The sequence below is a fragment of the Chlorocebus sabaeus genome, chromosome 20, assembly GCF_047675955.1.
Source record: "Chlorocebus sabaeus isolate Y175 chromosome 20, mChlSab1.0.hap1, whole genome shotgun sequence".
NCBI classification, from domain to species: Eukaryota; Metazoa; Chordata; class Mammalia; order Primates; family Cercopithecidae; genus Chlorocebus; species Chlorocebus sabaeus.
This window is the reverse complement of record NC_132923.1, coordinates 51,815,780-51,841,858: the sequence shown is the minus strand read 5'-3', so window position 1 is coordinate 51,841,858 and position 26,079 is coordinate 51,815,780. Positions and strand designations below refer to the sequence as shown.

General features: G+C 40.8%; 1 protein-coding gene across 2 annotated transcripts in view; it reads right to left on the bottom strand.

Annotated features, from left to right (window-relative positions):
• MCOLN3 (mucolipin TRP cation channel 3) overlaps positions 1 to 25,822 on the bottom strand; it is a 31,440-nt gene extending 5,618 nt beyond the window's left edge. The window contains exons 1-10 of one of the 2 annotated variants that reach the window (XM_007978110.3): positions 25,588 to 25,822; positions 24,751 to 24,812; positions 21,536 to 21,765; positions 17,023 to 17,190; positions 10,124 to 10,277; positions 8,916 to 9,000; positions 8,740 to 8,836; positions 5,461 to 5,560; positions 2,441 to 2,553; positions 2,208 to 2,357 (exon numbers count right to left, since the gene is read on the bottom strand). In XM_007978110.3, coding sequence (XP_007976301.1) covers positions 2,208 to 2,357; positions 2,441 to 2,553; positions 5,461 to 5,560; positions 8,740 to 8,836; positions 8,916 to 9,000; positions 10,124 to 10,277; positions 17,023 to 17,190; positions 21,536 to 21,763 — 1,095 coding nt within the window. In that variant the 5' untranslated portion in view covers positions 21,764 to 21,765; positions 24,751 to 24,812; positions 25,588 to 25,822. The remainder of the gene's footprint in view (positions 1 to 2,207; positions 2,358 to 2,440; positions 2,554 to 5,460; positions 5,561 to 8,739; positions 8,837 to 8,915; positions 9,001 to 10,123; positions 10,278 to 17,022; positions 17,191 to 21,535; positions 21,766 to 24,750; positions 24,813 to 25,587) is intronic. The other variant, XM_007978111.3, reaches the window with a different exon arrangement.
• Between the last annotated feature and the right edge of the window lie 257 nt (positions 25,823 to 26,079).

Sequence of the window (26,079 nt, the reverse complement as noted above, 5' to 3'; positions counted from 1 at the left end):
CAGTGGCAGAAAGAGAAGATGTCCAAGCACTATGCCTTGAAGCATTGTCACCTTAATAGGTTGGTGAGATGAGAGGGAACCAGCAAAGGCAAGTCAGAAGACCAGCCAGTGACTCAGGAGGAAAACCAGGTGATAGTCCAGTGAAAGCATGTGCTCGGCAGTGTTCAAAGCTGCTGCTAGGTCAGGATGAGGGTACATAGTTGGTTATTGGACTTATCAGCATGAGAGGATGCTGAAAAGAACACTTTCTTGGAGTGGCAGGGCAGCCTGATTGGAACAGACATAGAAAGAATGAGATTTTGGGGGGCTGTGAGGTGGGAGGATTGCTTGAGCCCAGGAGTTTGAGGCTGCAGTGAGCTATAATTGCGCCGCTGCACTCTAGCCTGCGCAATAGAGTGAAACACTATCTCTTTAAAAATACAGGTGGGGGAGGGGAGAAGCAGAATTAGAAACAAGATTAACTACTTTTTTTAGATATTTTGCCAAATAAATGAGTGTAGTAAGTTAGGGGGAGGAATTAGGGTTGAGATATTATCTCTTAAGAAAAGGGGCAAAAACATGCTAATGGGAATGACCTTGTAGAGAGAGGGAAACTGATGATCCCCAAGAGAAGGAAAACTAGCTGGAGCTCTGCCCATGAATAAACAAGTGGTGATGGCCTCTAGTAGGCAGGTGGGAGGGGCTGGCCCTGAATAGTGGCCTAAATAATATATCCACAGAAAAAAAGCACAGGATATGGGCACTGATGGCAGGAGGCAGATAAATTAGGTGGGGGTTTGTGGAAATTCTGTGTTTTTTTCTATTATTTTTGTGAAATAGGAAGTAAGGTCAGCAGCTTAGAATGAGGATAGAACAAGGGTATTTGAGGTTTCAGAAGAGAAGAAAACATGATATGATCATCTGTGAGGCAGAGACAGTGAATAGTCTAGAAAAATATAGAAAGATATTTTGTTGGACACCATTTAGGGTTCACTGAAATTAATGATAATTTAGGTTGGTAAAAAATAAAGATTTGCTGCACATCTCTCCCCTTACTCCTCTTTTTTGTTGTTTCGGTTTTTTCTTTATTTGTCCCTAAAGTTAAACATCTATTCCAATAATGCATACTATTGCCACATATAGTGGCAGCTGCTAAGTATCGACCTAAACCCATTCTCCCCTTCCTAGGCACATGCCTGGGCTGTGTTCCCTGGCTCCCTCTGCAGTTAGGATTGACTAAATTCTATCCAGTGGGATATGTACAGAAATAAAGTTGGCCACTTTTGAGCCAAGCCATCGCTCTATGGGAGAGCTTCCACCACACCATGTTTTTGCTTCCCATAAGCTGCAACCTGTTTGAGGCAACACAGCAGTAATCATGCAGTCAGGGCAAGTCCTTAAGGGGTGGCAGAGAAACAAAATGGGAGGAGCGTGGGCGCCTGAATGACTGTGAGACGTTGAGTTACTCACCAATCTGTAAAACCCATCCTGACTATTACATAAGAGAGAAATAAGCTCCTATCTTCTCTGAGCCATTGCATTTGGGGTCTCTGCCCGGGTTTATAACCAACTCCCCAGGTGACTCAATCAGTTGCATCAAGACTAGGGAAACATAAGTTTGAGCAAGATTAGTTTGAACACTATTAGTTTTTTAATTTGACTTTTATTTTGTGGGACAGTTGATTTTTAGGCTAGGTTAGTCTTAAAATGGATAAGCTTGTAGCACATCAATGGGAAAGTAAGAAAATGGGAGCATTCTCACCTTGAATGGACGGAGGAAACAAACGCAAGCATGCACACCATAGTGCCTTGACCTCACTTTCCCCTACAGCCCCACTCATTTTTGTTAAAGATTTGAGATTTCTTGTAAGATTTTTTTTTTAAAAAAAAACTCTTACCTTAGTTACTTTGGTTGTGTATGAATTTTGGTGTGTGTAAGAATTCACAGGCCCCGCCGAAGAGTCTGAACTCAGTAGGTCTAACATGGTACATTTTTACCAGGCATTCAATGATTCTGATGCAATGGTTTGTGGATCACACTTTGAAAAACTCTGCCTAAGAGACCTCCTGACTAGATTTAAGAAAATTACCATTACCAATTTCAAGTCTACTTGATACACAGTTTGGAAAAAACAATTCATTCTGAAAATTCTCACATTCTGGAAAAATATATTACCATTAATGCAAATCTGACACTAACAATAGCATGATTAGGAAAAAAAAATTACCTTAGCTTGGATTTCCATTTTTAGAATTGATCCAATGATTGTTAATATGTCACTAATAATAATCATAATGTACCATCCATTGACAAATTCCATTTGATCAGAAACAGAAACTTCCTTCTTATAATGGAGGAGGAAAAAATTGACAAACTCCTTTAGGGAAAAGAGGGGAGGCACAGTGAATGTCTCTGTCAGTGAAAATGTCAGTAGCATTCCTAGAAAGCAACATTCCCTACCTGCTGAAGCTGAAGTCCTCTAATCACAGATCTAATGCAGAGGATTAACGAAACCAAGCAAGTCAGAATAACAAAGGCATCAAAGATCATCATGTAATGAGTGTTCTTCTGCACTGAAAGCAAAGAGGATTATATAATGCTTATGTGGTGGGACATTAATATGGTGACATCTTCTTTTTAGAATCATTTAAATAATTCAAGCATTCTTTCTGGTAAGACAACAAAGAAGCCCTGATAAATGTTCTTCCAATTAGTATTTAAAGAAGGGTAAAAGTCCTTCTTTTAAAAAATTACCACGACTGGGGCCGGGCGCGGTGGCTCACACCTGTAATCCTAGCACTTTGGGAGGCCGAGGCGGGCGGATCACAAGGTCAGGAGATCAAGACCATCCTGGCTAACACAGTGAAACCCCGTCTCTACTAACAACACAAAAAAATTAGTCGGGCGTGGTGGCGGGCGCCTGTAGTCCCAGCTACTTGAGAGGCTGAGGCAGGAGAATGGCGTGAACCCGGGAGGCGGAGCTTGCAATGAGCCAAGAACGTGCCACTGCACTCCAGTCTGGGCGACAGAGTAAGACTCTGTCTCAAAAAAAAAAAAAAAAAAAAAAAAAAAAAAAAATCACCACACAATTAAAGATCATTCCAAGATCTTTAATTATAAGCCTGTGGTCTTTTGTTCTTAATACAATTACTTCCCTGCATATTTTTTTTTTCCTGAGATCGGGTTTCACTCTGTTGCCCAGGCCGGAATGCAGTAGCACAATCAAGCTCACTGCAGCCTCAGCCTCCCAGGTGAGGGCAATCCTCCCACCTCAGCCTCCCTCATAGCTGGAACTATAGGTATGTGCCACCATACTGGGCTAATTTTTAAGTTTTTTCGTAGAGACAAGGTTTCACTTTGTTGCCATGGCTGGTCACGAACTCCTGGTCTCAAGTGATCCTCTCACCTCAGCCACCCAAAGTGCTGAGATTACAGACATGAGCCGCCATGCCCAGGCGCACCTCCCTGCATATTCTATTAAAATATACTTATCTAGGTATAAAACATTTATTATGCATTCACTATGTGCCAGACATTTTTCTAGATGTTAGGATACAGTGGTGAACAAGATAGACAAGGTCCTTGATCTTGTGGAACTTCTATTCTACTACAAAGAAGTAAACAAACACATAATGAAATACTTTCAAATAGGAGTAAGTAATAGAAGATAAATCACAATAGCTTACATGTATTGAGCACATTTCTTGCCAAGCATAGCTCTAAACACTTTATATGTGTTAACCTGTTTGATCTTCACAGCAACTCCAATGAGATAAGCATGATTATCCCCACTTTGCAGGTGAGAAACCTGAAGCACAGAGAGGTCACATGATTTCCCCACAGTTGCAGGGCTAGTCAGTGGAAGAGTTGGGGGAAAATCTGTTTCCAGTGTCCATCACTCTATGTCAGTGGTTCTTAGCATTTTTTGGGAGCTTGTTAGAGATGCACATTCTCAGGTCCTACTCCAGACCCACTGAATCAGAAACTGGGTTTCTGCAAGCCCTCCAGGTGATGCTAAAGTTTGAGAATTACTGCTCTATATGAGGGAGGTTAGTGTGGGGCAATGTGGAAGCAGAGAGGTTGATTTATATTGCGTAGTAAAGGAAGGCCTCACTGAGGGAGCAGGGGGTTTTAGCTGAAACCTGAGTGGTAAGAAAGAGCCACCCTTATAGAGATTTTGGAGAATCGAAAGTGTGAAGTCCTGGCCAGCATGCGTGGAGCCAATGGAGAGAGGTGGGTAGAGGTGTCAGCCATTGTACACACTCTGCCACAGAGCTTGTCTCTATTTAATAAGTTAGACTGCTCTCTGCTGACAACAAAAGAAAGTACTTAAGACTAGTTCTGTGATGAAGCATCCCATTAATATCTGCCAAGGAGCATAATTACTACATAAATGTCTAAATTGATTTTAGAGAAACTTAAAAATTAAGAAACAAACATTTGAGAGAATGCCTAGGTACCAGACACTTGTGTATGCTCTCATTTTCCTTATTCTGGTATTTGTGGAGAAGCATTATGAAGTATACATATGACAAAACAGGCTTGTGTTTCAAATGTGACTCAAGAGCCTCATATATTTGAAGTCACCTATTAGTGAAAAAAATACTATGATGGCAACATTTCGTTTTATGTACTCTATCTCATTATTACGTCTGAACTTGGCAAATCAATTAGTAAGAAACTTTAGAACTGTGATTATCCAAGTATAGTCTGAATAAGGCCCATTTATACATTTCTAGACCCCAGACCTACTGGCTTGCATACAGCTGGGGAAACTGCATCATAGCAGGTACCCAGGATGATTCTTCTGCTGATTAGAATCTGAGAACTCCTCATCTAGTGACCATTAAGTCCAGTACAATGTACCATTATGTTACTTATGAGGGACTAGAAAATTAGATAAATTCTTTTCAGGCAATTTCTCCAGTTCAGCTCCAAAATTCTTGACAGTATTTGGTCTACACCTGAATTCCTGTCCATATTTCTAACAATAGATCCTTTCCTCTTTTAGTATACTTTTAAATGGACTGAAGACAATCGTAATATGTGGGATGCTTCAGGGTCACATCCTACCTGACTTGCCCCTGGCTTCTGAGCCTTAGTTTCTTCATCTGTAAAAATAAGGATTCTGCCTATCTTAAGGGCATTTTAAAATATTAAAATGAAGAAAATTAAGGTGGAAGTAGGTATACAGCATGCACTCAGTAAGTGTTGCTCTGGGAAGGTGTATGTAGGGTTTTGGTGGCATGGGACTGTGAGTACATTCTTGGTCAGGAGTGGGCAAGTGAGGGCACAAGGAGAGGAAGGCCATTTCAGTTATTAATGACTCACATATTGCCTGAAACATCAGTAGAGGTTTAGGGACTTGAAAATGGTCTAATCTTCTATTTGCTGTTCTACATATCCAGAGGGTGGTGTTTTAATAACCATTTTCCATTATTTAATAACCATTCTGAAAACTAGTAATGCTCATCACTTACTTGATCCAGATACATGCCAGTCTTTACATTCTCTGATGGAAATGTCATTATCTAAACTTATTTTAATTCTTCCACTATGGGCCTTGTTGTCAAATGTTATCTGTGAAGACAGGAAAACAGTCAAAAACATACTTAAAGTTTTTGAAACCAAGAAACATCTACACATTATTTAGGAAACAATTCTTTCAAGGGGACAGGAGACCCAGATTCTCATCTCCAATCTGTTGCTAACTCCGTTCAACCATGGGAAGTTCCTTTCATTTCTCTGTGAAATGAGAAGGATGAACTAGATCTTCTACAGAGACTCTGTAGTCTCTAAAACGTTACATGTCTAGGACAGCATTTCCACTCCAAAGAACTTATATAACAAGGGCACTTCCTCTTGCTCTCCACTCTAAGTACCTCTAGATACCTTCTTCATATGAGCAAGAGCCGGTACAACTGTGCTTTCTCCCAAATTCCGGCAGGACCTCAGCTGGGGGTAGATTTTCAGTGCTGCTATAATTTTTTCTAATACAAAGGCTCATTATTTCGCTTTGAGACATTTCAAGTGGAGCTTTTTTGATTTTTATTCTGGGTCTAGATTTCTTAGTCACGTTGGCACCACATGTATTATAAACGGTTTGGTGACAGGGAGTCAGCAGTTACATCTTGCTTCAAGAATAACCACTTTAGGACACCAGGGGCCAAGGAGGACAAAACTAGGCCAGAACACCTTCCATAGTTCTACTGTCCTCCTTATGCAAGGACAGGGAAGGCAAGACAAGAAAATCATTCCGTTTCATTTCTGCCTCTTCTCTTTCTCTCAAGTCCTGAAGAAAAAAAGTTCTTTGAAAACTCTGTCATTTAAATAAATTGTACTGAAGCTTCTCCATATGGGGTAATCAGGAACATTTCAAATACAAGATTTCAAATGACTTTTAAAAGTTCAATCACTGTATTTCTCCTCACGAGGGATTGTAAACTTCTTTCTTTGACAAGCAACTGAGGGCATAGTCAGTGTCTGCCCATATTCCTAATGGCTGCAAGACCCAGCCTATGGCCTCATGCAAGGAGGACGCTCAGTGTTATTTGATTGAGTCAGAAATCCTTGCCATAGAGAAGCCATGCTTTTCCTACACAAAGGGCCTCTGGCTTGTACAAATAATAGGTGCTCACTAAATATCTATTGAGTAAAAAACTGGGGCTTAATGTCAATCACATCTTAGTAAGCCGAATCCCAAACAAAGAAGAAAAATAATGGAAGGGATTAGAAAAGATTAGATAGCACAGAAGAAAAAATAGTGAGTTTGAAAATACAGCAACAGAAACTATCAAAAATGAAACACACTGAAAAAAACTGAAACATAAAACAAACAGATCATTAGTAAGCTATGGGACAACTCCAAGTAACCAAATACAGACGTATTTGTCTCTGAATATCTGAAAAGGTGGGGGCGAGTGACAAAAATATTTTAAGAAATCATGCTGAATATAAAATACAATGACAACTATAAACCTACAGATCCAAGATGCTCAGTGAAACCTAAACACAGGAAACATTAAGTAAACAACACCAAAGCATTTCACAATCAAATTGTTTAAAATCAGAGATAAAGGAAAAATTTAAAAGCCAACAGATGGGAAAAAATATCCCATAGAGAAGAACAAAGATAAAGATGACAGCAGATTTTTCATCAGAAACAATGCAAGCTAGAAGAACAACATCTTTAAAGTGCTAAAGAAAAAAACAGTCAACCTAGATAGAATTCTATAGCTAGGGGCACTACCTTTAGCAAAGGAAGGCTTGGAATAGAATAATGATTACCAGAGGCTAGAAAGGGCACTGGGGAGGCGTGGGAGATAGATAAGGGTTAGTTAATGGGTACAAAGACACAGTGAGGGCCAGGCGTGGTGGCTTATGCCTGTAATTCCAGCACTCTGGGAGGCCGAGGCAGGTGGATCATGAGGTCAAGAGCTCGAGACCATCCTGGCCAACATGATGAAACCCCGTCTCTACTAAAAATACAAAAACTAGCTGGGCGTGGTGGTGCGTGCCTGTAGTCTCAGCTACTTGGAAGGCTGAGGCAGGAGAATCGCTTGAACCTGGGAGGCAGAGGTTACAGTGAGCCGAGATCACGCCACTGCACTCCAGCCTGACAAGAGAGTGAGAATCCACCTCAAAAAAAAAAAAAAGATAAAGTGAGATAGAAGAAATAAGATCTAGTGTTCAGTAGCACAATATGGCAACTATAGTTAATAATTTATTTTATATTTCAATATAAATAAAGGAGTAGATTTGGATTTGGAATATTCCCAACATAAAGAAGTGATAAATATTTGAGCTGGTGAATGTTGTCCCAATTACCCTTATTTCATCATTACACACTGAATGCTTGCATCAAAATATCACCTGTACCCCATAAATATGTATCTGTAAAAGTTTTATTTAAAAGATGTTAATAAGAACTTTAAAAAGGAAGGCAAAATACTTTTTTAAACATACAAAAGCTGAAAGTGCAGACCTGCACTGTAAGAAATATTACAGGAAGCCCTTCAGGCAGAAGGAAAATAATACCAGATGCAAACTGGGAGCTACACAGAATGAAGCACACTGGAAATGGTAGCTACATGGGCAAATATAAAGATGTTTTTATTATTATTTAAATCACTTTAAATCACTTTTTAATTGGCTGTTTAAAGAAAAAATAATAACATATATTGTGGTTTTATAACACATGTAGAAATACATTATATGGCCACAATAGCACAAGGGCCAAGATGGGAGAAATGGAAGTACATTGTCATAAGGTTCTTACACTGTATGCAGTGGTATAACTTGAAGGTAGACTGTAATAAGTTAAAGGTGTATACTACAAACCCCAAACATGGAAACATTCATGGTGAGGAAACTAAGTAACAAGAACCCTTGGCAGTAACCTTTAGCTGACAGCCAGCCATAGACTGCTGAGAACCAACCACACAGAACCTAAAAACACCTATTCCTTTTGTGTTTGAAAATCTATACGCAGCACTGTTCATGGTACTGGAAATAGTACAGTGAACAAAACAAGGTGTCTGCTCTCCCAGAACTTATACAGAGGTGCAGGAGACATAATTAACAAGTAAACTTATTATTATAGCAAAATAGAGCTAGATGTATCAATGTTTCCCTTATGCACATTCAAGTGAAAACATCCTATATTTTTTTATCACACCATAATCCAAGGATATGAAACATAATCAGATAAAACAATTTTTCTCCAGACTGGAACCAAATTCAGCCTGGCCCACACTTACAGTCAGAGTAAAGTCATAACAGTCAGGGAGTTCTTGATGACGAACTGTCTGCAGATTAATGGCTTTCAGTTTAAACTGAAGCTCCACTGTTAGGAGTCTAGAAAACAGAGGCGATATTAGTTCTGTGGCAATATATACATACAAACATAAGTTACACTCCTATCTGCTCCCCTCACCTGTGGAAGTCCAGTGTTAAGTTCAGTTTATTTTCTGCTGGTGCCCCAATGTGTAAAGGTTCATCTGGCTCTACAAAGAAACACTCTGCCATAGAAAGGAACAAAAACATGATACAGTACTTAAAATAATAAATAAGACTGCATTTCGAAAGGCTTACATTTAAGACCAGTTATTCAGATTCTATTATTTTTCTGAATTAAAATTTTAAAAGCTAAATAAACATTGATAACACATGACTCATTTGTTTTTAAGACCTACGTGGCTACAACATTTCTGGAGTGGATGGAGGCTAGACAAAGATCTGAACTCTATATTGTTAATGTTATATAAATGCTGTCTTCGTTTTTAAGCCTAAACTTTGAGTCCCTCCCCATTTTTGTTTCCTAAGCATAGGATTTGAAGCACTTGCAGTAATTACAATAATATTTTCTAAGCAGTTTGAAGGATCTATTTTTAAAACATTATGTGCTAACAATGTTCCTTCAATACACACCCACCCACACACCAAAAAGGGAAGACAGCATTTTAGAAAGTTTTCACTAGTCGGTACTATTATCAGTATAACCTCTCAAAAAAAAAAAAAAAGAATCCTAGTGGCTGTTGTTAAAAGTATTTGAATACTTATTTTTTAACTCAATGACCTAAGCTAATATTTTAGGTATAATTGCAAATAAAACTTTGCTAAGAAGAATAAGCCATGCTATTCCATGTTCTGATTCTCATTCCTCCCCTTCAATCTGCCCCCAAAAGATGCATGATAGTGAAGCGGTATTGGGGCAAGAGTTATACACCAAGAGTTTGCAAGCATAATGTTTTACAAGCATAATATCTATCTATTAATACTTCACTGGCATGTCCTGCACAAGAGATGGTGTAATACGGTAGCTAAGAGCACAAACAGCCTGGGCCAAATTTCAGCACTGCCTCTTCTAGCTCCATCTTGGGTAGACCATTTAACTCTCTGAGGCATACTTTAGTCTTCTATAAAAGGGGATAATAATAATCCTTGACTTGCTGGGTTTTCTTGAGGATTCTTGAGTTATAGTAAAGGGCTCAGAACAGTACATGACACATAATAACTCCTATATCATTCTTACTATGTCCTAATAGCACAGACCAAATCAATGTTTTCAAAGATGAAATTACTAATTGAAAATATAAATTGAGGCATTAAAAATTGAAGTTCTATGTTATAGAAGAACATCACCAGTTTCAATTTCTGGATCGATGTCAAAGGTATCATTTCCAGGGTAGATGTGTCCTCGCTTGTAGAAGTGCTGACAGATTGCCATAGCAGACTGCTCGATACCTTTGTTCTCATAAGCATGATTCCCAACGGAGACATTGTATAGCTGCAAGTACTTCAACCAAAACGAGAAACAGAAAATGGGAATGCCAGCCAGGGCAGAAGTGAAGCCATAACTCCTCTCCCTCCCCACCTCTGATACTGGCAGGTTCCCACCTCCCCCTTGAGATAGAGACATTCACCTTCATAAACAGGGTAAGTGAGTTGCTGCTGTGCACTAGGAAGGCAAAGGGCTATCATGAATTAGAGTTAGTCTAGATTCAAGCCTCATTTCTGTGACAAACTTTCTGACCTTCTAGTTCCTTATCTGAAAAATTAAAGTCTGAAGCCACTTAATCTTTGCATTTCTTTCCTCCCTTAAAGAATTATGTTTAGGAACTGACTGTGACATTCAATCTAAATACATATTTTATTTATCTTTAAACTATCTCCTGTAAGGTCAGAGTTCTACTTTAACACTGTAGTATAAGAAGTGGGGTACAATTATTATAGGCTAGCCAGCAGAACTTTTTTTTAAGAAAGTATTGGTTTAACCTTTATCTTTGCAAGATTATAATTTAATCACCTTTATAGCAATATTGCCTATCCTAGCAGGTCCTCTACATTTAAAAAAAAATTACTTCTACAAGTAAGAATCTTATGGTGCCTTGGAATAACTGTCATCTTAAATTCTTAATGGATATCTGCAGACATGTTTCCAAAATGAAGTGTTTTTGGAGCAATATGTCTGGTACAATTGGTCATTCTGTCATTCTTGAAATTAACAACTTTGTGTGATCGACACATAGAAAATAATTCTGCTAAAAGATATGTGTGAAGCATACTATAACAAATGAAGACAATAATTTCTAATATGGGATGGATTTTGAGTTGGACCTTGTAAAGGTCACTAATGAGCAGCATATTACCAAATCTGATGCCTAGTTCTCAGTCCTCCTATAACTTAATATCTCCATGGTATCTGATGCAGTTGAATGCTCCTCCTACATGGAATACTTTCTTTACTTGACTTCTGGGACACTGATTGTTTGTTCTTGGTCTCCTTTGCTGAATCCTCCCACTGCTGACCTCTATATTTTGGCGTATCTTTGGATTCAGGCCATGACCTCTATCCACATTCTCTCCACAACTGACTTCAACCAGTCCCATGTTTCAAATACCACTTCTATGCTGACAGCTTCCAAATCTGCATCTCCAGCTCTGACCTTTCCATTGAATACCACACATGGATGGCAATCTTCCTACATGATGCCTATGATGTCTAAGAGGAATCTCTAGTAAATGTGCACACAGAAACACCTGCTTCTTCCACAGTAATTCCCTTCTCAATAAATTATTCTATAAGTTAGTTGTTCAGGCCAAAACTTAGGAAAGATCCTTTTGTCAATTCCTCTTATACTGTACCTCCAGTCCATCTGAAAGTCATGCATGACTTTCAAATTATCTCCGCACAAGAATCACTTAAAAATCTGAGCTTCCTCACCGCAAATAGGACTGTCTCTCATCACCTTCACTGATATGGCCTTAGTCCAAACCACCATCCTCTCTCCCCTGGACAAATTAAGCCTCTGCCTCTCCAATCTTCCCTGTCACCTTAGTCTAGTCTCCATCTAGAACTCATAGGATTGCTATAAGGAATGAATGAATTCATGCCTGTATAGCCCTTAGAACAGTGATATCCAAAATACACCTGCTCAAGACTCTTGTTTTTGCTATTCTTCCCATCTGAAAAGTTCTTCCTTCAGATAGACACAGGCTGCATGCCCTCTCTTTAGTCTGCTGTCTGTTTACATGTCACCTTGTCAAAGAGACCTTCTCCAACCACCTCCAGCTATTCACTTTGCTGGTTTTATTTTATATTTCACAATACTTATTACAAACTGACAGAAGATGCTCTTATATACTTATTTATTGCCTGGCTCTTCCAATGAGAATATTACCTCCTTGACTTTATTTGTTCACTGCAGTACCCCTGCACACAAAAAAAGTGCCTGATACATAATAGATACTATTTTTTGTTTGTTTGTTTGTTTTGTTTTTGAGACAGAGTCTCACTCTGTCGCCCAGGCTGGAGTGCAGTGGCATAATCTCAGCTCACTGCAATCTCTGCCTCCCGTTCAACCAATTCTCCTGCCTCAACCTCCTGAGTAGCTGGGGTTACAGGTGCGTGCTACCATGCCCGGCTAATTTTTTTGTACTTTTTAGTAGAGTCAGGGTTTCACAGTGTTAGTCAGGATGGTCTCGATTTCCTGGCCTCGTGATCTACCCGCCTCGACCTCCCAAAGTGCTGGGATTACAGACGTGAGCCACTGTGCCCAGCCAATAGATACTATTTAATAAATACTTGAGTGAATACATGTTAGATTTTGCTTATGTATGTTATTTTCTCTCCCCTATCAAAAGCCCTTCCATGGCTTCCTGTCTCTCAGAATAAAATTCAGAGCTCCTTTACATGTCCTGAGAGACCTGGCCCCCAGCTCCTCTGGCCCTAACTCTGTCCCCTCATACTTGCCTCCCTTGCATTTTCTCAAACATACCAAACGCTTTCCAGCTTCAGGGCCTTTGCTGTTGCCACACGTTCAGCTTGAAATATTCTCCCCAAGATTTCAAGTCTTCAGAAAGGCCTTTTCTGACCACTCTGAGACTACTGTTATTGCCTTATGCTGGTTTATTTTTCTTCATAGCACTCATCATTACCCTAAACCAAAAGATTTTAGTTAAACTTGTTTAAAATCTATCTTCCCCATTAGAATGCAAGTTCCACAGGACAGGGAATTTATCAATCCACTGCTCTAACACCAGCCCTGCAGGCATACAGTAGGTGCTAAAATATTTGTCAAGTGAATGATGAGGTGAAAAATTACAATAATGCGATGGAGCTCTTCATTACTAGAGCTAATCTGTGCACAGTGAGTTGGTAAACAGGATAAGATAGATGATTATGGCACCAAGCTTTCTGTTAGCATTAGGATTGGAAAGTGAGCCAGAAATCTACAGTAATAGAAGCAAGCTTCCTAAGTTAGTAAACAACATTACGTTTGGCATATAGGGGTAAAGTAGAATAATGCTAGAGATACTCAGTTTTGAGATTTTTGTTTTCCATTTAAGGTACCCAGTAGACCAGTGTGCCTAGAACATATGATGTGTAATGGGAGGTAAATCGGGAAAGGCAAGCAGGGGTCACGAAGCACAGTCATAGCTGCGATGGGGCCCTACAACCCTCCCAGAGTCCAGGTATAATTGTAGGGCAGTCCCCACAGGAATCCCCTAAATGGCTGAAACTCCTGACCACAGAATCTTATGTCTTAAACCTTTCAAGGTCTTGAACTGTGAAAGGTCTGAGGCCCATGGCTGCAGGTACCTGTTAACATTATACCTATATACACCACATAGTTACATTATATAATATATACATTAACTATATACGCTATAGCCAGACTTCCTTGAGCTCTTCATATGGCTCTTTGTGTAGATCTGAGCATCTGGCAAGAACTGGGTAATCTAGGGAAGCAGCAGGGCTATGTCCAGCTAGAGGGCAGCTCTAGAGCCCAAGACAGAGGGTATGAAATGTGGTATGAGATGATGGTTGGAACTAACGATGGCGAGATAGCACAGAGCAGCCAAGTGGCCGAGGCCTTGGTGGAGCTTTAAGTAGACTGGGCATCCGTCCTTCCTGGTCTCTGCAGTTCTGCCTTGAGAGAAGACATTTTCAGTCAGATCCATGGGTCCCAGGTCAGCCTTTGGGTGATAATATAAAAACACGTTCAATGTCCTTAGCTAAATGCTGTGGCACCAAAAGCAAGAAGTGGTAGGGCAAGGGGGTAGGAAAGAAAGGAAGCCATCCAGAAACAGGAAGTTATAAACTATGTTTGAGCTGCAAGAATAAACGATTCCAGGAAGACCCTGAGGCCTTACAACCTAAGCCAGAAGACCAGAAAGGAGAAACAGCCTAGGGAGTGGGTGGGAGGAGACTGTGAAGCTGCTCTTGGATGGGCAGTTCTGAAGTGCTTGTGGGGTAGGTGTCTGGCAGTGTGGGCAACTACTTGGGAGTCCTTTCATCATAGTGATGGCTGAGGCTGGGTAGCGGAGGTCGTTTCTGCAGGAAAAGGACCAAGCTTTGAGGACTGCTCAAATTTAAGAGGCAGATGAAAGAAAAAGAACCAATAAAGCTGACCCCAAAATTATTGAAGAAATAAGAGGAAAGCCAGGAGACAGCCTAAAAAGAAAATAAGTAGGTCTCTCACATTCAAATATAGAAGCATATATAATAAACAGCAGTGCTGTTATAATCACAGTATTGGATCAGAATGAGCCCTGGAGATTATCCAGTAGGATGACATCTTGGGGATAAACCCTTGGGGATAGCTAATAGTTATGGATATGCTTCTAAGAACTGAGATTCCACTGCCCTATTTGTCAGTTCCTCTCGGTAACAATCACCTCAACTATTAAGTAAGGAAACTCTTTCTTTACAGAAAACAAAGATCCTTCCCGTTTTAAAAATAATTTACATTTTGGCCAGGTGCGGTGGCTCATGCCTGTAATCCCTGCACTTTGGGAGGCCAAGGCGGGCAGATCACTTGAGATCAGGAGTTTGAGACCAGCCTGTCCAACATGGTAAAACCTTGCCTCTACTAAAAATACAAAAAAAATTAGCTGGGCATGGTGATGGGAGCCTGTAATCCCAGCTACTCATGAGGCTGAGGTGGGAGAATCGCTTGAGCCCAGGAGGCAGAGGTTGCAGTGAGCCGAGATTGCACCACTGCACTCCAGCCTGGGTGACAGAGTGAGACCCTGTCTCAAAAATAAAAAATAGAAAATATTCACATTTTTTTCTATTCATTTCTCAGAAGCATGAAAGAGAACTGTACTCACACTCAAAACCCTACTTATTCATAAAAATTTTGATCAAGACACTTTTTATCTTCAGTTAAAAGTACATACTGCTGCTTAGAAAAACAGTAAATCACCTTAGAAAACAGTAGGGAATCAATAGTAGGGAGTCATACATGGAATGTATGTGTCCCTCCAAAGTTCTTATGTTGGAAATTAAACCCCAATATGATAGTCTTAAGAGGTGAAGTCTTTAGGAGGCCAACAATCATGAATAGGACTACTGGCCTTATAAAAGGCTGGGAGAAATTAGCCAGGCCCTTTTGTCCTTCTGCGTTCCATCATGTAAGAACACAGAAAGAAGGTGCAAGCCCTTACCAGATACCAAACCTGCCAGCAGCTTGATCTTGAACTTCCCCGGCTCCAGAATTATTAGGCAGAAATTTCTGTTGTTTGTCTGTTATCTAGTCTCAGGTATTTTGTTGTAGCAGAAGGAACAGACCAAGACAACTAGAATAAAGCAGGTACATGCATTTCCAGAAGGAATGTGGAAATCTGAAAAGCAGAATGGTCTAAGTGCCAAATACTACATTTTGAAGACTGAGTCTAGGTTTACAAATAAAGGTTAAGATGATTTATAAGGAATTTAATGCACTTTGGGAGGCTGAGGTGGGAGGATCACTTGAGGCCAGGAGTTTGAGCAACCTGGGCAACATAGGGAGACCCTGTCTCTACAAAAAAAAAAAAAAAAATTTTTTTTTAATTAACTAGGTATGGTGGTGCATGCCTGTGGCCTCAAGCTGCTTGAGAGGCTAAGGTGGGAGGATCACTTGTGCACAGGAGGTTGAATCTGCAGAGAGCTGTGACTGCACCACTGCACTGCAGTCTGGGTGACAGAGTGAGAGCCTGTCTCAACAAAAAAAATTTAATGAACTGTTTACTTCTTGCCTCTATCCTGCTCCCCACCACCCCCTCCAAAAACACCAAACTACCAGGTTAGATCAGACTAGCTTTAGAAAAACTTAATATACTTAAAATTCTAAAAACTGAGTATCTCCATCATTATGCCTTTTCCCCCCATAAGTTGTAGGACATAGTTCTGTTTAACAGTTTATGTAACTTATTTCTATTACTTTAGATTTCTGGCTCATTTTTCCAACCCCAGTGCTAATAGAAAGACTTCATGCTATAAATATGTATTTTATCCTAGCAGTTTACATCTTACTGTGCATAGATTGTCTCTAGAAAATGAATAGCTATGATTACACTATAATAATTTTCTGAAGAATTGTAATAATTTTGAAATGTGTTCTGCAAACTAACCCAGTCTGGGAATGCTGACTTCAAGGATGCTTTCAATGACACCTAAAAATTTAAAAATTGGGGGTCTTGAAAAGTATTACTTATGGCAAAAATATATATTACAAACTCGGAATAAAATACAGTATTCATCTACATGAGAAAATAGCTTGTTTTTTGTTTGGCAGTTAGTCAATGTCACAATAAAATCATTGTCATGTATGACATAAAGGCCTTACTTACTTTCAAGTGAATTTTTAGGTCTTGGTTGCTGTACAAACTCTGAAAAGTTAATATTCTCATTATTTGTTAAGGGGCCCTGAAAGTATCCTTTCAGCTCTGAGGACTTAATGACTACTTACACCCAGGGTCATAGTTACTAATTTTAATCTTTGAGACTCCCATGCCAAGCCCTAACTCTGATTCTTTTAATTAAATCTTTAAAGTGTCTGCCTTTCTGTTACTAAACAAAAGCTTTTCTCAACTTCTGGTTTTATAAAAATTTGTTGACAGTATTTTTTAAAAATTAAAAATAATTTTGTATGCGTCATTTCTAAGCAGAAATGTTCACCCTTCTCCACTTAAATGTCAGTTTCTATTATGTACATTGCCACCATTTTTCCAGTCTGTTCTTTTTCCCAAATAGATAATGCACACACTTGATTTACCTGGTTCACTGCGAAGATTATCTGATCATACACGTCACTTTGTGTGTAGACTGCATATGTGTCATCCATTCGGTCCATATATCCTTTTAGGAAAAGGTGTTTGAATGCTATAGTATTCTCTTCCTTGAAAGCCACCACCATCTGGTTACTTAGCCCAAATAAGACCAGCTTAAAAGAAAAAAAAGAAAAGGTAAGAGGGTGGCAAATATGGGCAGAAAAAGCAGAGCAGAAGGTACAGGGGCTTGAACAACAAATAGAAGAGTTTAAAATGAATTCTCTGGGACATCAAGAAGGTTTTGCAGCAGGTGGATAATAATTTAAGAAAGTACAAGTCCTATGACCAAACTATATTCCTAGGTCTAATCACCAAAACCATGACAGTAAGACCAAAAACAGAAAATACCTTTTCAACTCCTGTTTAAATTAAAGTAGATTAACATAATGTGTCCTTAATAGTCATGTAGGATTGACCTAAGCGTTTTAAATGAAACTCAGTTGTTCACACACACAAAAGGTTTCACTGCACTGTTGTCATGTTAACTTAAGGCCTTTCAATTATACCTAAAAGCTTACAATATAGCCGGGAGCAGTGGCTCATGCCTGTAATCCCAACACTTTGGGAGGCAGAGGCAGGTGGATTACTTGAGGTCAGGAGTTCAAGACCAGCCTGACCAACATGGTGAAACCCCATCTCTACTACAAATAAAAAAAGTTAGCCAGGCACGGTGGCACATGCCTGTAATCCCAGCTACTCGGGAGGCTGAGGCAGGAGAATCGCTTGAAACCTGGGAGGCAGAGGTTGCTATGAGCTGAGATTGCGCCATTGTACTCCAGCCTGGGCAGCAAGAGCAAAACTACGTCTCAAAAAAAAAAAAAAAAAAAAAAAAAAAAAGCTTACCATACTCTAAGTATCTCTTTCGTCTTCTCTTCCCTCTCACCCAAACCTCTATCTCTCTCGCTCTCATACACACTTGCACACACAGGCACACACATGCACACACACACCCCACATGCTGTATATGCTGTAAATTGAGAAACTACACTCTTACTTAAATCCCAGAGTGAGGCAGAGTATATTTTATATGGAAGGCGGGAACAGTGTTGACCACCTATGTGCCATACACTATTCCGGGAACTTTCCTCATACTAATCCTGCTGTATATTCTTAATACACCAATTTTAGAGGTGAGGCCTAGACAAGTTACATAATTTTTTCAAGTCACGTAACTAGCCAGTTGATACAGTCAAAATTGAAACCCATGTCTGACAGACTAAATCTAGGTTCTATCCACCCTGTCATGCTACACAAAGTAATTCAGGGTTTGATCAGAAAAAAACAGAGCAGACAATCTTTTCCCCTCTCCCTTCCACATATGATATATGGTCTGCACCCCACACATATCATCACTCTGCACCTAACTCTCATTTCTGCAGAGCTTCTTTAATTATCCTCAATAAGACTATATCTTGATATTCTGGGGATTTTGCATCTGTTGAAGCTGATGACCAAACAGCCCCAAAGAATGCTCAAAGATATTCTTACCAGTCATTCAAATACAATTATGGCAAAAATACAAATACGATTATGGCAAAAATATATATTACAAACTCAGAATAAAATACAGTATTCACCTATATGAAAAACAAGCTTGTTTTTTGTTTGGCAGTTAGTCAATGTCACAATAAAATCATAAAGGCCTTACTTTCAAGTGAATTTTTAGGTCTTGGTTGCTGCACAAACTCTGAAAAGTTAATATTCTCATTATTTGTTAAGGAGCCCTGAAAGTATACTTTCAGCTCTGAGGACTTAATGACTACTTACACCCAGGGTCATAGTTATTAATTTTAATCTTTCATCATAGTGATGGCTGAGGCTGGGTAGTGGAGCCACCACACCTGACTCTCATGTGTCAGCAGTGAGCTAGCGACTGAGGATACAATGAGAAGACATTGGTCCCTGCCCTCAAAGGTTTAGTGGCAGACAGGAATAACAATGGCTGAGAGAAAACTGCTGTCATTCAGAGTAAACCAGGTAGTGGGAAAAGAGAAATTGTTAGTAGGATGTCCACCATTGTAAACATCTTTCTTTTGCTGCTGCAGACACAAAATCTCCAATTTAACCGAAGGACCACCTCCTTTTCCCTGAGAGAATCTGTCACTATTTGCTCACCTCATTTGCCCAATTACAAAGCTGTCTTTATCTACTATTTGTTTGATTGCTCTGATATAAATTAAGGAAACATCGCAATTAAGAAACCCTCAGTTCCTTTTAAAAACTTACCTAAACCTTTTACATACTTATTACTAGCAGCTTTAGTATCTTAAACCATTGGCCAGTTTTCCTTTGATCACCCTAGTAAACATAGGAAGGTTAGATGAGCTCCCTAAGAATTAAAAATTAAGAATAAAGAATTACGAACATAAATCTTAGAGAAAATCTTAGAGAAAATAAATCTTAGAGAAAATAAATCTGAGTTTGAATATCAGTTCTACTCTTCTAGTTTCGTGACTATGACAGGGTCCTTTTCTTTACCAAGTCCCTCATCGTTCTCCTCTGTGAAATGAGGATACCACTACCTACCCTCCAACTTGTTTTAAGAATTGAGTATGGGCTGGGCACAGTGGCTCACCCTGTAATCCCAGCACTTTAGGAGGCCTAGGTGGATGGATCACCTGAGGTCAGGAGTTCAAGAGCAGCCTGGCCAACATGGTGAAACCCCATCTCTACTAAAAATACAAAAGTTAGCCAGGCGTGGTGGCATGTGCCTGTAATCCCAGCTATTCAAGAGGTTGAGGCAGGATAATCGCTTGAACCCAGGAGGCAGAGGTTGCAGTGAGCTGAGATGGTGCCACTGTACTCTAGCCTGGGCCACACAGTGGGACTCCATCTCAGAGAAAAAAGAATTGAACATGATGACACCTATAAAATATTTAGCCTGGTACACAGCAAACACTCAAGTGGTACCTATTATTATTCTAAGTAGAAAATATTCATGTTCAATTGATACAGGCTTTTCCCTTTTATAAGAAACAATAGACATAAACTTTTCACTATTGTGACACACCATATTATCACTCAGAAGTTAAGAATTTCAATTTCAACTTGCCAAATATTTGGCTGAGAATTGAACATCCATTTTCAGTGTGTATAATAGAGAGAATGCCTGCCTTCAAAGTCTTGACATTGCCACTGACGAGCCATGTGATTTTTTTTTTTTTTTTTTTTTGAGACAGGGTCTCACTCTGTCACCCAGGCTCGAGCACAGTGGTGTGATCACTACACCTGGCTAATTTTTGTATTTTTTGTAGAAACAGGTTTTCACCATGTTACCCAGGCTGGTCTGGAACTCCTTAGCTTAAGCAATCCACCCACCTCAGCATCCCACAGTGCTGCAATTATAGGCATGAGCCACCCTCCCTGGCCAAGCCACGTGACTTTAAAAGAGCTCTATGAATGTCAGCTTCCTCTTCTGTAAAATGAGCCAGTAGGAATGTTAGAATTAAATGAAATAATGTACTGGAACAGGGTAGTCACCAAATGTTTGTTTCCCTTGATATAACATCTAGCATTAGAAACAAGCAAGAATTCTACCAACTTCATATGATTGTAGAAATTGCTTTGGTTCTCTAACAATCATAAGCATTTGTTCTCAATAAGCAGTTAAAATTAGTAATATCCTGTTTTTTTAATCTTTCCTTCAATACCAATTGTTTATTTACTTAGGCATTTTTCACCAACTTAGGAAGAGTAAGTAATAATAAAAATAAACCTATCACATCGATTTTTCTCATTAAAATCTGCTTTTATTTTGCCCTTTGCTTTTAGCAAGAGATAATTACTCTCCCCAATGGGAAAACATATTTTCGTAAGAGTAAATCACAACCAGTATATATTAAGAATCACAAAATATGGTTCCTCCTTCCCCCATAAAAATATTAAAAGAAGCCAAGGAAATAAGATTTAAAAGCTCCCTTTGAACTAAAAAGAGGTCCTGTGTTTCACTAGCTCCTGCCACTCCTCTTCTGTTAGTTAACTTCACATTCTTCCATTGCACGGGTCTCATGATCACAGGGTTGTGAGAACCTAAGAATTTGCCTGTAGCAGGAGCCCTTTAAGTTTCTGAAGAGAGAAATTCCCAGGAAACTAACTAGGAAGGAAAAGAAAGTCCTAATATTGGACAACACTAGTTTCCATGGCTTATTTAGAAACCAGCTGAACCTCTTCATTGGAAGCCAAATATTAGTTTTCCTTTCCTGAAAACTAATTAGATTATGTGACTAAAATTATAACCAAGGGAAAGATGAGAAGAAAAAAACTAAGAAAAAAGAAGCCAAAGTCTTTCACAAATGTTGAAGACACAAGGGTCTAAGATTGTATGTTTTCTTTTCTGTTACTGTTCTACATTATGCATGTAGTTAAAAGTTATATATATTAAAAAAACAAAAACACTGTCCATAGTTCTCTTTGTTATTAAAAGAGGCTTTCACCAAACTCATGATCTGAGATCCTTACCTGGATAGTCACCATTGCAATTTTTAGAATTTGTATGGCAAGTTTCCATGGTTTTCTACCTCGAGCCCAGAACTTCTCACAGGGATTCATGAAAAAAAATTTGAGTTTTCGCCTCATCTGGTCTTCTAATAGAAGCTCCTCAGATGGAGATGTATGCTGGTTAAAATTGCAGCGATTTTCCTCTTCATGAGAGCTGCAGCTACTTATAACTACCTCAGGATTTGCCATCTCTAGAGGAAAAAAAAAACAACAACCAACATTTCCATTTAGTGAGTAAAGACACAAGTCCATATTCTTTGATACTGCAGGAAGAAGCCCAAATAGAAGTTCTGGTTTCAAATAAGCACCATTGCTCTAAACTGCATTTTAGATGTTTACAGAATCAGTTCTAATGTAAGACATCACTTTTTTATTTGTTTTAATTACAAAGTGAATTTTCACATAGTTCAAAGTTACCAAATTCAAGGGCTGCTCCCAATAGTAAAAGATTATATGTACATATATATAGGATGTATATGTTTTCTGCCTCACTCAGTATAGTTAGAGCAGGATTAGAGACCTGAGGACCTGGGGGAAGGACTTCAGAGAGTACGTGGGCCTTGAAGTTATATGAAAAGTTTCATATATGTGGCTGTGGACACTTTTTCCTGGGAAGTAACTAAAACTTTCATAGATTATCAAAAAAATGTTTAAAACCACTGAGTTAAAAATAGCAGGGTGTAGTGTAAAGAACCAAGATTCAGTTTGGTTTCTAATCCTGGTTCTATGACTTGACATTTCTGCAATCTCAAGGAAATCATTTAGCCCTTCTGAGCCTCAGTTTCCTCTCCAGCAAAATGGGAATAACAACACCTACCCTTCTACAATTGTAGCCAGAATTAAATAGTTATGACTGTAGTGACCATTAAATAAAACAGCAAACGAAGCCTTTGCATAGGGTCTAGCGCTAAGCAGACTCACCTGCCTAACACCCACGGCAGACAGAGCGGCTTCCTAGAAAGTTCTTAAGGGGCAGTATGTGCCTCAGGAAACATACTGTTGTACAAAGGGGAAAGCAGGCCCTCAATTTAAGCCTAATTCCCAGTCTGTGGCATCACTTGTAAGGACTTTTTATTGAAGGCCTTATATTTATAGCATATTTTCAAAGTACTTCATATCTATTTGGGGAGGCCAGTGCGTTTGAAAAGGGTTGGGTTGGGCTGGTTTTATTGTATTCAGAATCAGCTTTTTCAAAGTGACGGAGAAGTCACTCTAGAGACTGAAATGGGTCTTGGATTTTCCCTCAGACTAAGACTGATATTATACTATGGAAACCTGTTTAAAGTAAAATACCCCAAACCATGAGTAGGGTTCTTCCATACAGAATAGAAAGGCAGGCTTTATTTGACATTTTAATAATAACTTGTACTCAGCAATGAAGGAGGAAAATTGCAACCTGCATTCATACAATTTCTTACAAGTCACTGGTTAGATACCATGCTGCTTTCCAAGTCTAGAACCCCGCTTTTGATTCCAATTCAAGCATTCTTAGCAAGCCCAACATCTCCGAACAATAGATACTGGCTATAAAGAATAGCCATGGGGAAGATTTTTAAACTCTCGATTAATGAAGAGATTAATAAGGATACTGCTGGATGAATAAACCATAAAACATATTTACTGTATGGCATATGCAGTACCTTCAAAATGAAATAATTATGATGTAACTCATTAAAGTGTGGCTCGTGTGTGTGTGTTAAAATGCCTGTCAAAGCATAAATGCAGTAATTCTTAGGTAAAGGCATAAAGGAAAGAAAATTAATACATTAGGATTTTCACTCAACAGTTTTACTTCCTTCAAAAAGGCAGGTTTTTATTATTATTATTTTTTATACTTTAAGTTCTAGGGTACATGTGCACAACATGCAGGTTTGTTACATATGTATACATGTGCCATGTTAGTGTGCTGCACCCATTAACTCATCATTTACATTAGGTATATCTCCTAATGCTATCCCTCCCCCCTCCCCCCTCCCCACAAAAGGCCCCGGTGTGTGATGTTCCCCTTCCTGTGTCCAAGTGATCTCATTGTTCAATTCCCACCTATGAGTGAGAACAGGCGGTGTTTGGTTTTCTGTTCTTGTGATAGTTTGCTGAGAATGATGGTTTCCAGCTGCATCCCTGTCCCTACAAAGGGCATGAACTCATCCTTTTTTATGGCTGCATAGTATTCCATGGTGTAGATGTGCCACATTTTCTTAATCCAGTCTGTCACTGATGGACATTTGGGTTGATTCCAAGTCTTTGTTATTGTGAATAGTGCTGCAATAAACATATGTGTGCATATGTCTTTATAGCAGCATGATTTATAATCTTTTGGGTATATCCCCAGTAATGGGATGGCTGGGTCAAATGGTATTTCTAGTTCTAGATCCTTGAGGAATCGCCACACTGTTTTCCACAATGGTTGAACTAGTTTACAGTCCCACCAACAGTGTAAAAGTGTTCCTATTTCTCCACATCCTCTCCAGCACCTGCTGTGTCCTGACTTTTTAATGATTGCCATTCTAACTGGTGTGAGATGGTATCTCATTGTGGTTTTGATTTGCATTTCTCTGATGGCGAGTAATGATGAGCATTTTTTCATGAAGGCAGGATATTTTAACCAGCATTTAAGGAGACTTTATCTATAGGACTTAAAACACAGATGATTTCATGTTCACCAAAGCTCGCATATGAACACCAACATAATGATGAAGCTGTTAATAATCAAGCATGTTAGTGAATTGTATATTGACACTAAGCCCTTTCCACTTTGATACAGGGAAAATTAAATTTTAAACAAACTAGCCACACACCATGTAACAGTAACCCACAGGAACAAAGAGAAAACAAGCCAACCAGCATCTATTCAGCACATCACAACGAGTTGTCCAGGAAGACGTTTCATTCACCAGGACCGGCTGCTGACCTTGGAAACGTTAGCTTTACCCAGTCTGAAAAGCACTTCCGAGGGTGCACTTTTAAAAACTGCAAACTGTCGGGAACCCCAGCAGCTGAAGGAGGTATTCGCAGCCAGCTACCTCTGACATTCACCCGGACCACCGGCGCGGGAGGCAAGGTGGGCGAAGGGCCCCAGCAGGAGAGGTTACCCGAGGAAGGGGCCATCCGGAGAGGCCACCGAAGTATCTATCAGGCATGCTCTTAGAAGGAGCAAACGGACACACACAGGTTACCTATTTCTGGCGGGCAGAGGCTTGATTGGAGTAAGCTGTAGAAAATTGGAGAAAGCCCGGACCTGTATAAATAGGAAAGGCCTCGAAGTTGGCGACAAAGTTAGGCAACCTCGTTTTTTCAAAAGCGCTTTCCCACTTCATCGGACACAAAACTTTGGTCTCACCACACTTTCTCTTTTTTTCTTTTTTTAAACAAACAAACAAGGGTTGACACTCATGTCGGGTAGTCTGTGCGAGAAAGAGCCAGAGGGTTGCAGCGATGTCCCAGAACGGTCGCTGCCATCCCCGGGCACTGCCCTTGAGCTCAGACGGCAGCAGTCCGGCTGGCGGCTGCTTTCAGCCAGCGCAGCGACCCGGGCTTGAGCCCCCACTTCCAGCCGCCCCCACCTCTAACAGGGGGACGGTCCGCCTTGAGACCGGCCGGCCGAGCCGTCTCAAGGCCATCTGGAGCCCCGGTCGGTATCAAAGCTTTCCAGCGCAGGGGCTCCGGGCGGAGGTGGCTTCCAGCCTTCTGAGCCCTGGCCACAGGTGGGCGGCGGCCTGGAGGGGTACTGAAGAGCAGAGCACCCCCACCCGCCCAGCCCCGGGCAGGCCTGGCAGGCGCGCACCTCCACTGACCTGCGGGCGGTGTGGGGGCGGCGCGGAACAGCTGCATCTCGCGCCCAGCTCCAGCCCGCCTGCCCTCCATGGCGCCGACTGCCCGGCCGGGCCCGGCCCGGCCCTCCCGCGGCGTCCCCGACGGCTCGCTGCCTCCCGGCCTCCCGGGCCCCTCCCTGTGCGCTGCGGGCGCCGTTCCCGCGACACTCGACGCCCCGGGGCGGCGCCCGGCGGGCTCACCTGGGGGACAGCGGGGAGCGGCCGCAGCTCCGGTGTCCGCGGCGAGAGCGCAGGGAGAGTCAGCGAGCGGCTCCAGCAACCTCGAGCCCCGCTCCGCCCAGGGTCAGAAGGGAGGAGAGCGCCCGGTCCGCCGCCCGCGCCGCTTTAACTCGTGACCCTACTCCCGGCTCGGGTTCCCGCTGCGCCCTGTCGGGGGCCGCCTTTCAGGAGCAGAGATGGGACGCAGGAGGCCGTCCGGAGGAAGCCGGCGTTGTGCCCGTTCTCTGCCACCCCCACCCTATCACTCCCTTCATTTTCTCCCTGAGCAACCCGTTCCGCCCTGCTCAGGTTTGCCCGCTTTGCTCAGGAGCTGCCGGGGGGCCACCCCCTCCTGGCCGAGGCCCCTCAGGTGGTTGCCGGGCTCCGCGGGTGCGGGATCTATAGCTCCTAGCGCCAGTGAGTGTGAGGCCCCGCTGCAGCCTCCCATTGTGATGTTTGCATACAAGGTGAAAT